We start from the raw sequence: 12,956 nt of genomic DNA on the forward strand, positions 1-12,956 counted from the left end.
TCTGCATGTTTAATAATTTTGTAGTCTGAAACATGCCTATGATCATCACCTTGAGAGAGGGCTGTGTTTTCATTTCCTGACATCAGGCTCTAGATGTGGTTTGACACAGGTTCATGTTGGTTTTGTTCATAATTAGTCTCAAGATTAAGTACTATGGTTACAATTTGGGTGTTGTATTGTTATGAAGGATATAGAGGCTATTCTTCATGGCCTAATATTATTGGCAACTTGTTGTTAAACTTCCCTTTGCAGTATCATTATCAAGGATTCAAGTAATCTTTATTTCGACTTAATTAAATTATTTCAGTGCAAGTTTATGAGGCTATTTGCTAATAATTTTAATATTGGGTGCTCTTATTTTCTACCTTTTTTAAATTGATTTATTCATTGGATTAGTTATTATTTTATCCCACATATGACATTATTCTAAAAGCCTATATAGGGCTATTTGTTCGTTATATACTGACTTATTATATTTTTTTTGCAGTTTGTAAAAGAATTTCCTAATGATTTGGCCTCTCTAAAGAGAGCTCAGATTTTATGTTTCTACATGGGCCGGCCACATCTTTCTCTAAGTCTCGTGGAACAGGTTTGGTTGATTTTCTATTAGTTTTTTAAATTGATCTTGTTATGTGGTCCATAGCCAGATATATAAAATTTCTTGCTTATTGCTTTCAACTTGCAATGTGTGATAATTGGCATTATTGATAAATTTGAGCCCCCTTATTGTTATCTTCTTAAGGATTTTTTTATTATCTTCTGCTAATATCCTGAGCTTGCGTATTTTTGATTTTAAACTATCTGTTAAAGTTCAGGCACTTCCACATAATCAAGACAAGAGTTTCATTTATGGTATGCTAGCTTTTCCTTTACTGGAGCTTGGAAGGATGGCTGAAGCTAAGTCTGCTGCAAGGAGAGGATGGGAGATCAACAAATTTGACATCTGGTCACAGCATTGTGTAAGTGGCTCCATATAATTCCGGAAACGTAAGCTTTTGTTTAAAGTTTTTTTTTCAAATTTCCCTGTTTCATTTTTACCCCGGAAGATCCTGACCATATCCAATAGAGATTATTTTGAGCTGTTAAGAATCCAAAAACCTTCAAAGATGAGAAAACAAAGAAAGATAACAGAAAGTTATCTCTTTTCTTACCCTATGGTTTGGAATTTGCCTCCATGCATAAGAGAAATTGTTAGGAGTGTTTGCATGCACGGAACTCTAGGAAATCGTACTATTGAAACATTTTGGAGTCGTTTGTCCATGCATTTTTGGGCTGTTTACATACATAGCCCCCGAAACATTGCTATTTACAAATCTAGCGCTCTCTTTTATCTATTTTTCAAATTCACACAAATATCAAGATTCAGGATAAAACTACAACCAATATTTTAATTTTTATCTTCTCAGTGGTTTGGTCGTGGTACACGTAAATACATCTGTTCGGTAGTTAAAAAATATCGTCTGATTAGGATTTAATTAAGATCATTTAGATTTCTAATGTTATATGGTGATAATTATGCATTAGATAATTTGTTAAGTAACTGGTACCTCTAATAGAATTCTCCATAGAAATGAGGGAAAAACAAATATTTTTTTTTCAAAGCAAAGAATTCATTAACAAACATATAAATTAAAGGATAAAAACTTACAATTCGAGAGGTAGATGTTAAAGATGGAGACCGATTTTCGCCCTCTCCCGCCTCTCGCCTCCCGCCTCCTCTAATTCGCGAATTTCCGCTTCCTGCTCCCGCTCCGCTCCGGATCGCGATCCCGTCTCCGCCTCCCGTCTCCCGCGCACGCAAACAATCGCGTCTCCTCTGTTTCGCATGCGAAGCTTCGCGTCCCTTCGCCAGAAACCGCTCCCGCCTCCTCTATTTCGCGAAGCGAAGCATCCCTTCGTTTCCTTTCCTGCTTGTGATAAAAGAGAGACTCTCCTTTAGATCTTCAAGAGGTGAAGTCATGGTGAAGGGTGATCGGGCTGAAGAGGAAGAAGGCATCGCTCTCCAAGGGCTTCTTATTCGGCCAGAAGAAAAAGGTGGTTCTTAAGGCTTCACGTTTCTTGTGGTAAATTTGGCTTAAGTGTGAAGAAAGAAAAAGGACAACAGGCTTGCTTTCTTTGAAAATTTCTTCTTCCTTTTTTGGTGTGTATTACTTTGGAGAAAGGAGAGAGGAGACAGAGATTTCTCTTGTAATTGTTGAAGAGATCGACCGGTGTAAATTTCTCAAATAGTAAAATACTCTGTAACTCCGTGGATGTACTCAATTTGCCGAACCACGTAAATCTGTGTGTTCTTTTGGTGTGAATTTTCTCGTGTTATTTTATTCGCTTCGTCGTCGATCGTTTTAAATTATAAATTTCATACACAACACAACAGTAGGCGATATCTCCTAAATCCTACAATTTGAGAGGTAGAAAATCTCTTCCAAAACCTAATCCCAAGACTCAAGACCCAATTTCATGCATAACCCTAACACTAAACTATTAAGCCCTATTTATACCAAACAATAATAATTAATAAAAATGCTAAATTGCTCTTAGGTTTGGCAATGTTGTGATAAAACACTCCTCCCAAAAAAGACACATTGTTCTCAAGGTAGGAAAAACTGTTGTTGGATCAAGTCATATATTTCTCACTGTTCGCCATCATTTGACAATCCTTTCCATTTAATCAGAAATTCATAGTGACCCTCATGAATATGAAATGTCGTCTCGTGTGCATCTTTCGCCGCATCCAAATGTGATGATATACTGACTTCCAATCAATTTTAGAGAATATCTCCATCCCAAACATCCCATCCCGTAACTCATCGATTTCTAGAATCTCTGTCAACTCCGTACCACGTGTTTCTTCTATCTCTATCAACTTTGATCTTGCTTGCTTCCTTTTGTTCAAACCATTTGAATGTTGTACTATTTTTCCAAGTACTGTTGCTCGAGTCCACTATTGATTTCTTCGCTTGATAACAGCGCTCTCGATCCGCCTGCTCCCCTTCTCTCTCGCTCGCACTGTTAATCTCAGTCTTCCCTCTTTCTTCTCTCCTCTTCCCTTTCTGTAGCTCTTTCTTATGCTCACTTTCTCTTTCTTGGTCGCTTTTGGTCTTTTTCTGTTGCTTGCATGCTTACTCAGTCCTTGGCTCTCATTCTCTTTATCTCTATCTCTTGCTCTATTCTGTCTATCTCTATGTTGCACTCTCTTTTCCTCCATTTTAATAGAGTTGGGTAGTTCAGGCTCTTTTGATCCTACAGTAGACTGTTCACTTTTATTTATGGGGCCTTACTATTTTAGTTTATTTATGATTATCAATGATTTGTATCATAAAAATATTATTTAAAATTAAGTCTGATCAACTAAATATATGTAATTCATTAAAATAGTAAATGAATAACAAGTCATTCATTAGTGATCGTGATGGCGACTTTATGTAATTAAGACTTAATTATAACGATTATTATTTGCATAAATTAATTAAAAATTAAATTGAATTAAATATGAAATATATATATATATATATATATATATATATATATATAAAGAGAGAGAGAGAGAGAGAGAGAGATTATGATTATTATGTTTTCTATTTCTACTTATGCAAAAATATTTTCATTTTAACAATATGTAAACAAAACAAACATGTTTTCATTTTAAGTGAAAAACAAAAGCTAAAAGAAAAAAAGGTAAAAAACATGTTTAACAATACGTAAACAAAACAAGCATGGCCAACTTTTATTATTTGGTTCTCTCTGGTGTCACGCATATCAAGCAACATTCTTAATGCAATTCACATTCAGATGTTAGGAAGGTGACTTTACACCAATGAAGTTTGAATAGGTAATGGACAATCTCTAATCTCATCTTCGGATACTTGTTTTCCTAAAACAGCTATTCAACAAAAAGAAATCTAATTAGGATAAAGAACCATTTGTATTCTTGATGAATCTCTTTCCAGTTATCTTACCGAATCTGATATATTTTAGAAGTAAATTTTTGTTCTGTACTTTTACAGCTATGCCATGTCTTACAGCATGATTGCCACTTCAACGAAGCAGTGAATTTCATGGAATCTTGTTCTTCCACATGGGGTTCTTGTTCATCTTTTATGTATGCAGTTTTCCTGCTTCTTATAGGCAATTTTTTCTCTAGGAGGCTTTCAGTTTCCATGCAAATCCTCTTACCAGGTACTCTCATAACTGGTGGCATGTCGCTGTTTGTTATTTGGAAGGTAATGCTCCCTTCGGCAAAGTTTTAGAAGTGTATGATCAACAAATCTGGAAAGAGCTGCAAAAAAGTGATTCAGATCAAGCAGATGTGTGATTTCAATCCGCTTCTTCTTCTTCTTCTTCTTCTTGTTAAAATTCCTTTCCCATTTCTTAATTTTTTGACTTGTGATATTACTAATTATCTTTTGCTTCTAGGTGTTCCTAAATGCTTTAGGCTTACTGCTACTGTTCGATGTTCGATGCCAGCTAGATGCTGTTGAAGATAGACTATTATTAGCAGCTAAAATACTAAAGGACAAGGTATTTAATTTTTTAGAATCTCATTTCTATGCCAAGGGAGTTCACGATTTAAATGCTTTAATGTTGTGGACTCTTCAAGAGATCAGAGATGATTTAATAACTTTTGAGATTAATTTGGCCTCTTGACCTCTTTAGGTTTGGTCACAGTTGATGATATGTTTGGCAATTTCATAATTTTTTACCCAGCAGCGACAACAAATTTTACCTGTTTGCTGTTTCACCTGATGCATATTTGGAGGCATGCTCCTCTTTTGTTAGACAGAGATTGTCTTCATTACATTATTCTACTTCAATTTTAAGAAACAACCGCACATCTATACATTTGTACAATACAACAACAACAACAAGCCTTTATCTCACTAAGTGGGGTCGTCCACATGAATTTTTTTCCTCCATTTTATCTTATCGAGTGCCTTTTTTTCATTTAATTCTATTAAATTAAGATCATTTTTTCATACAACAAGCCCGTCTTTTTAGGTCTACCTCTACCATTCTTAATATAAGTTGAATCTAAAACATCTACTCTCTCAATCAGATCATCAGATGGTCTGCGTTTAATGTGATCAAATCATCTAAGTCAACTCTATCTAATCTTGCCTGCCATTGGAGCTACACTAACCCTGTCATGGATTCATTCCTTTTGCATTTTGTCTCCAAGTGTCAAGCCTCTCATCCATCTAAGCTTCTCATCTTGGAAACACTTAACTTAGTTTTATGCTTCTCTTTTAAAGGTTAACATTATGCGCCATAAAACAGTGCAAGTCTCACCACCATCTTATAAATTTTTCCTTTGTTTAAGAGGTATTTTCTATCTCACAATAGGACCAACACATTCATTCACTTCAGCCATCCAACTTGAATTTTACTATTAACATCCCCATCTATATCACCATCACTTTAAACAATAGATCCGATATATCTAAAACGTTCACATCTTTTAATAATTTGATCACCATGTTACAACTCTACGACTAGATCTACTACTACTAAAATTACATTCCATGTATTCAATTTTAGATCTACTCAAAGGAAGGCCTTTAAATTCTAATGCAAACCTCCATAATTCAAGTTTTTTTTCTGAACTCTTTCTCTATTCTTATACACAAATCAGCGAAAAGCATAAACCAAGGTACATCTTCATGTAAATATTTGGTAAGAGCATCCATCACTAAAGCAAAAAGATGTGGGCATAAAGCCAATCTCTGATGTAATCCAACTGAAATAGGAAAATACTCGGTCAATCTTCTTGTTTGAACACAAATTTAATGACTTGAAGCCATATCAACACCTTTCTTTTCTTAAACTCTCCAAAGAACTTCTCTTGGAATCTTATCGCTTGTTTTTTATAAATCAATAAAAATCATATGTAGATCCTCCTTACTTTCTCTGCACTTCTGGAATAAACCTCTCAATAATGTATAGCTTCCATAATATACTTGCCCAACGTAAATCCAAATTGATTATGAGAAATATTTGTATCGTGTCTTAACTTATGTTCAATTACTCCCTTTCATAATTTTAATGTACAGACACACTGTCTCAATTCTTTTATAACATAAGCATTCTTGTGCATCCCTTCTGTTCTTAAAAACGAGGACTAAATTACTCTTCTTCCACTCCTCATGCATCTTTTTAGTTTTTAAATAATATTAAAAAGTTTAGTAAGCCAAGAAACTCCTAATTCTTCTAAATATTTCTGCACTTCCATTGAGATGCCATCATGTCCTATTCATTTTTCACCCTTTGTTTTCTTTAAAGCTTCCTCAACTTTCTTTTTACTATTGTGACGATAAAAATAAAAAAAAAGTTTTATTATTATTAACAAGATTAAGATCACTGAGGTCGATTGTATTTTCAAAGACTTCAATGAAAAGGTTATCAAAATTTCACACCCACCTATGTTGAATATTTTTTTTAAGAAAAATAATTTTTGATTTTCTTTTTTAATATGCTTAATTTGAATTAAATTTTTACTTCTTTTCTCTTTATTTTGCTAGTTTATACATATATCTTTCACCTTCTTTAGTTTCCAATGTATTATAAGAATTACTAAAATCATAATTCTTAACATCACAAATTGTTCTCTTAGACTTCATAAAAGTCACATTATATTTTGTTCAACTCTCTAATCTTTTACATTTAAACCACTTTTTATAAGAAAATTTTTCATACTTTATCTTTTCTTATTATTATTCCACCACCAACTAATTTAGTTATAAAAATTTTTCCTTTTTGATTCTCCAGATACATCTTTTGTCACTTTTTTAATAATGTTTGTTACGTTATCCCACATAGAATTAGCTTATTCATGAAAATCTCAAATCTTGAAGTTTACTTATAAAAATAATTTTATTTTTTAGTTGCCTTCATCTAATTCTATGACAACATTTTATTATATTTTTATCTTCTAACTCATCTTAAAATTCATAAATAATAATCGATGTTGAGTTGTTAAATTTGATGTTGAAATGACCGTACAAACTTTACATTCTCAACGATCTTTTTTTCTTATAAAAAATAATCAAATTTTCACAATGTTATAGTCTTTTTAGTGATTGATAGAACTATATATATATATATATATATTAGTTCTACTTATTTGGAAGAGCAAAAGGAACAAAATTTTCAACTATATTATGGTTCATTAAAAAATAAAAAAAAGTTTGGCCAGCTTCAATCGTGTTTGGCGGTAAGGTGGCGCCTATGCGCTTGGATTTCTATTTGGTGCTATTTAACCGGGCGTCAGACTGATGCCTGCCTTAGGTTGGCACTTGGATGTGGCATCTGGATGTTGAGCTAGTGCTGGGGGCTGGTTCTCATTTGGAGTTTGCTGCTGTGTGCTCGAGCGCTCTGATTCTTGGACTAGTCAATGAGGCGCCAGCCAGCCTCTGAGACGTCATTATAATCCATAGTACGTTTATTTCAAAACCAAATTCTTTGCTCAACTCGATCAAAATGATTTAGCATGTCTTTTCCCACTTTTTGGCATTTTTCTGGTTCACCTTTCAAATTTAAATCATTAATGTAATAAAAATGATTGAAAAATGTGTAAATTGTCATTAATTATTAGATCTAATGCGGGCTAAATGTGCATATAATTCACGGTTATAAAGGTTTAATATCAGGATACATTTTTAATTATGAATAATATGAGTTTCTTTATATTTGGCAGCTAATTATGTCAGGGAATTGCATCAAATTGTTGTAAAAACTGTGTTCCTATATGGGAACCTTTAATAATAGATTTATATGGAAATCCCACTTGAATTTGGAAGAAATTTTTCTGCTGATCAGTTATATAAGCTGTAAAAGCATTTATGGGTTGAACCGGTCTCTAAATTCATATTTTTGAATGTTTGCTAAGGTGATGTTAGCCCTGGGATACAAGTAAAGTCAGCAAAATTATATTTTATTCATCAAGCACCCAAACTCCAACAAAACCATGGTCCTTTTGGTGTATATTGATGATATAATTTTAACTAGACATGATGCAGATGAGAGATAATTTATAAGTAATGTTTGGCCAAAGAAATTGAGATTAAAGTCCTGGGAAGTTGATACGAACCAAGATGATTTTCGGCATAAATTATGGTAAAATAAAATATTTTGTTTCAATAACTCCAAACAACACAAGCTAAGCAACTAAAATTCTAGAGGTAGGTGAATTCTCCTAACACCTACAATTTGAGAGGTAGGTGATCCCTCCCAAATCCTAAACGCAAAACTCAAGATCACAATCTCATTCATAGTCCCAACCTTAAGTATAATAAAATCTATTTATACCTCACAATAATAACTAATGAAATACTAAATTGCCCTAAAGTTCAGGTGTAACATTACTCCCCTCCTAGAAAGACATATTGTTCTCATGGTGGGAAAAAATAAAACTATTGTTGGATCAAGTTGTACGACTTCCCCTCATCAACTGGCTTGAGTCTTGATTGAAATCCATGTTGCATCGTTGATATTGCATGAGGACTATGCCTAATCAATTGCTTGAAGCATCCATCTTTACAATGAAAAGCTGGCCGAAATCCGGTAACATGCGCATTGGTTCACTCATCACGACCTTCTTCAACTTCTTAAAAGCACGGGTCACCGCTTTCTCCCAATGAATATTATCCTTCTTCAGTTTCTCCGTTAGCAATCACACAATCAAATTACAACCATTTACAATCTTTCGGTAGTATCCTAGAAGTCCCAAAAATCCTCCTCCTTTCGATGTCTTTTAGGTAGTGACCACTCCAATATAACTGTCACCTTCGATGGATCCACCTATACCAAGGTTTTGCACATACTAGGGTCATAGTGAAGCACTCCCATCTTTTCTCCCTCCTGAATATTCTGCAGTGTAATAATTAGTCCCTTACAAACTCCGCTATCCTTCTCCACTTGTTATATTCCTATCATTACTTTTGAATCGTCTTCCGTCCGGAAGGATACCACAACAAAAGACACCGACGTGGTTGGATTCATCCCTCCGTCGGTGTCCCACCCACAGTATTTTTCTGTTACATTTTAAAATCTTTCAAATTGATCTTCTCCAGCCTCGAATTGCACGTCGTCTCGTTCTGCCTGCTGCCGCTCGTTCCAAACCTTCAGAGGTCATGAATTTCCCTCTAGATGCCACCACCGAATCCGCTCTCTACTCCTCTCGATTCTGGCTGCTTCCGCTTGTTCCATCCTTTTGAATGTTGCACTATTTCTTCCAAGTGTTGATGCTTGCATCCGTACCTAACGCTATCTCTCGATCCAACGATAGACGATTTTTTGTGAAATTTCACAATTTTCTTTATCATTTCTTTTAGGATTGTGAATCTCTCTTCCATCCTCCCTGCCATAGATGAGAGCCGTCCCTTCATGGACTAGAAACGCTTCTCCATTTTCATTCTGATTTAGCTCACTTCTACCTCTAATTTCTCTTACATAGCCTCTATATTTTTGGTTGCCATAACTCTCAATAAAATTTTCGATCAATAAGGCATAATTCTGTACTTCATAATCCCATCATTGGTTTCCTTGCTATTTGTGCAACGAGGTTACGGCACGCCACGCTTCATAGAGAATTGAATCGGCACACATCACTTCTATCTTTGGCTTTCAAGTACTTTCCACGATCTTACCTTAGCTTCTAATGCTCAATCGCGACTATGCCACAACTATATTCACACCGTGATTCCAACATTGCTTCACTGTACTCGCCATAATCCCGATTTTGCTTTCCGGCTAGCTCATCGTGAATTTATTGCATCATAAAGGCACTCAAGGTTATATCACGTCATGAAGGCACCCACGTTGCTTCCCAACTAGCTTGATTGCAACCGTATCACGTCACGAAGGAGTCACCTCTATGTCGTGATCCCATTGGCTGCTTCCCAGCTTGAAACATGAATGTTTCACATGATTTCCTGTATGTCGAGATCCCTTCTTTGCTTCCCAGTCTAATGGAGCAACTGTATTGCCCTGTACACCGTGATCCCTTCTTTGGCCTCACAATTTCCTTAGATCACAACTGCTCTGCAGCTAGGCAGACGCCGAACCCGAAGTATTGATGATTTCAATAAAGATATGAATGTGTAGCAACAGCCGGATGCTGTAATACCAATTTGATAGGAATCAAGATGATTTTCCTCATAAATTAGGGCAAAATAAAATATTTTCTTTCAATGAATCCAAACAACAGTCTCAAATGCATAAAAGATAAACACCTACATTTCGAGAGGTAGACAAAGTCTCCTAACACCTACAAGTCGAGATGTAGCTGATCTCTCCAAACCCTAAACCTAAGATTGAAGACCACAATCTCATGCATAACCATAACCCTAAGCATTGTAAGTCCTATTTATACCTCATAGTAATAACTAATAAAAGACTAAATTTCTCTAGGCACCGGCGTAAAAAAAGATTGAAGTACCTCCTAGGAATTAAAGTCAAACGCTCCATGCAAGGTATCCCTATTACTTAACAGATGCATGTCACCAAGCTTTTGAATGAGAATATTGGCATGTAAATCAATCAATAAGGATATAGAGATCCCAATCATAAACTCGGAGAAGTTGAGGACTGTGTAGTGGATCTATCAACGCATGGTGGAAAGGCACATTCACCTCTCCAATGCGAGGCTGAATATAGCTTATGAAGTTAGTATATTAACCATTTTATACAGAATCCAAAGAAAAGCACATGAAGACCATAAACTAGGTATTAAAATACTTAAAAGGATCCAAGGAATGAAATTTTGTTCAACATGTTTAGTTATTTAAGCATATACAAATGCTGATTATGCTCCACCTATTGTAGATACAAAATCATTATCTAGATATTGCAGCTTTATCGGAGGTATTCTTATCACATGTAAGAGCAAAAAGCAAAATGTAGTAGCCTGTCTTGTACAGAAGCATTATTTAGAGCCATGACTCTAGGGATGTGTAAAGTACCGTAGTTGAAAATCCTCCTTAAGGATCTGAAGATTGATTGCGGTGAACCTATGAGATTATATTGTGACAAGAAATCAACAAGAAATATTATATATAATCTCGTGCAACATGGTTTGACAAAGCTTATGGAGATAAACAAATATTTTGTAAGAGAAAACACGGACGGATGCATTTATGAAGGAACTTATTAATACATGTTTTGAGGAATTTGTTGCCAAGCTGGGAATATAATATATTTTTTGACTAGTTTGACAGAGGTTATGGGCTGCTTTCCTAACGTAATAGTCTTCATTTACTGGATACGTTTTTGTAGTAGGAAACGTGTGATCCTAACTATTTCAGGATCATTATTGAAGCGATTTAATTTTGAAAAATAATTTACCTGAATAAGTTTGCTGTTTTTCTCCATGCACAATATGCATATATGGTCGAATTAATGAGTTATAATTATTATTCTGAATTCAATACATTCTCTAATATTCCTCACAGTATATACTGTAAGATTTTTCTTTCTAACAAATCTATATTTATACATTTAAAATTAATTGTAGAGCTTCACTTACTGTATTTTAAATTTTTACTCGTTTTCTTACTTAATTTTCCTTTATATGTTGCCATTTTTGAAGTCTCTGTGGCATGTAGAATGGTTGCTTGACATACTATCTCTGTGGGCTTTAGCTCGTGCAAAAGAATCACTTAAAGCTGAAGAACTACTAAGCTCCATCAAATCAAGGTGATAAAATGGAAGACGATGCTGTTCAATTCACAGTGGCTGAGTTTTATGACATTTTGCTGAATATATTCATGATTGTTGCAGGAATTTAATTTTGAACAAGAAAAAGCAACAAGAAATGCAGAGAGCAACACTGGTTAGCCATTTGCCTGTCTTATACAGGGAGTTATGTTGTATGCTGTTTGAGTACATATTTAACCTAGTAATTTCAAGACATATTATTAGAGCAATTTGGAAAATGGAGAATCTTTATTATTATTATTATTTTTTTTTTGAGTAAAGTGTCAAAATAGTCCACTGACTATTTACTTGGGTTTTTATAAAAGTATTAAATTAGGCCCAAGTCTCTTTTTAATTGAGGTTAAAAATGGTCCTCTTTTGGAACTATTTCAGCCCCCTATGCATAGAGTATGTGAATTAATTTGACATTTTAATAAACTCTGAGACTAAGATAACCCTCTACAAATTGTCAAGGGATCATTTTAACACTTTTCACTTTTTTTTTTTTTTTCACATTTAGATTTTCTTTTTGCAAAGCTGTACTGTAACCTTTTTGTTATGGTTCCGTCTGATTTGTCATTATTAGCCCCGTACATGCTAAATATTTCATAATTTTTTTGGATGATTAAATATTATGATATATCTCTCTGTATATGTGGATAGTTTGGTTTTGGTCTTTAAAAGTTGTGTTTGATCATTCGCCAACCATTTAGAATAGCTAAAAATTAACTACCAACCAATAAATGTAGGAAAGGTTGGGTTTTGTTGGCTGAAGCAACATTATTTCATTGGGACATTTTTAGATTGGCGTCTTTTGCCTCGTGCTTCACATAGCCGAGTGGTTCCATTGAACTCACACCGAGCCCTACAAATAATTTGAAGTCCCATATTAGGTGCAAGACTAAAAGGGCAATTTTGTTATTTGCTATTTATTATTGTTTGGTATAAATAGAGCTTATTATGATTAGAGTTAAGGTATGTGATTGTTGTCTACCTCTCAAATCTTAGGAGTTAGGGTTTGAGAGAGAATTGCCTACCTCTCAAATTGCAGGTCTATCTTTTATAGTTTTGGGATTATGTAATTTTGTGCCAGTGGAATAAAATATTTTATTTTGCCTTAATATCTATGAAAATTTGTTTTGTTTCTATCAAATTGGTATCAGAGCTGTACCTGGGAGTAATGGCGACTAAGAAGGTCGTTGCTCTAGAGGAAAGATTTGAAGTAGAGATGAGCCAACTCAAATCAGGAATGGAGGAGCGTTTCTAGT

The 12,956-nt window shown here is 34.5% G+C and overlaps 1 protein-coding gene across 5 annotated transcripts in view; it reads left to right on the plus strand.

Annotated features, from left to right (window-relative positions):
• The window catches only part of LOC110024490, a 31,122-nt gene that overhangs the window by 1,501 nt on the left and 16,665 nt on the right, over positions 1-12,956 (plus strand). For 4 of the 5 annotated variants that reach the window (XM_020724493.1, XM_020724500.1, XM_020724507.1 and 1 more), the window contains exons 3-9: positions 488-589; positions 816-959; positions 4,005-4,099; positions 4,177-4,306; positions 4,414-4,518; positions 11,582-11,688; positions 11,773-11,824. In XM_020724493.1, coding sequence (XP_020580152.1) covers positions 488-589; positions 816-959; positions 4,005-4,099; positions 4,177-4,306; positions 4,414-4,518; positions 11,582-11,688; positions 11,773-11,824 — 735 coding nt within the window. The remainder of the gene's footprint in view (positions 1-487; positions 590-815; positions 960-4,004; positions 4,100-4,176; positions 4,307-4,413; positions 4,519-11,581; positions 11,689-11,772; positions 11,825-12,956) is intronic. The other variant, XM_020724515.1, reaches the window with a different exon arrangement.

The sequence above is a fragment of the Phalaenopsis equestris genome, unplaced genomic scaffold, assembly GCF_001263595.1.
Source record: "Phalaenopsis equestris unplaced genomic scaffold, ASM126359v1 Scaffold000002, whole genome shotgun sequence".
In the NCBI taxonomy this organism is placed as follows: Eukaryota; Viridiplantae; Streptophyta; class Magnoliopsida; order Asparagales; family Orchidaceae; genus Phalaenopsis; species Phalaenopsis equestris.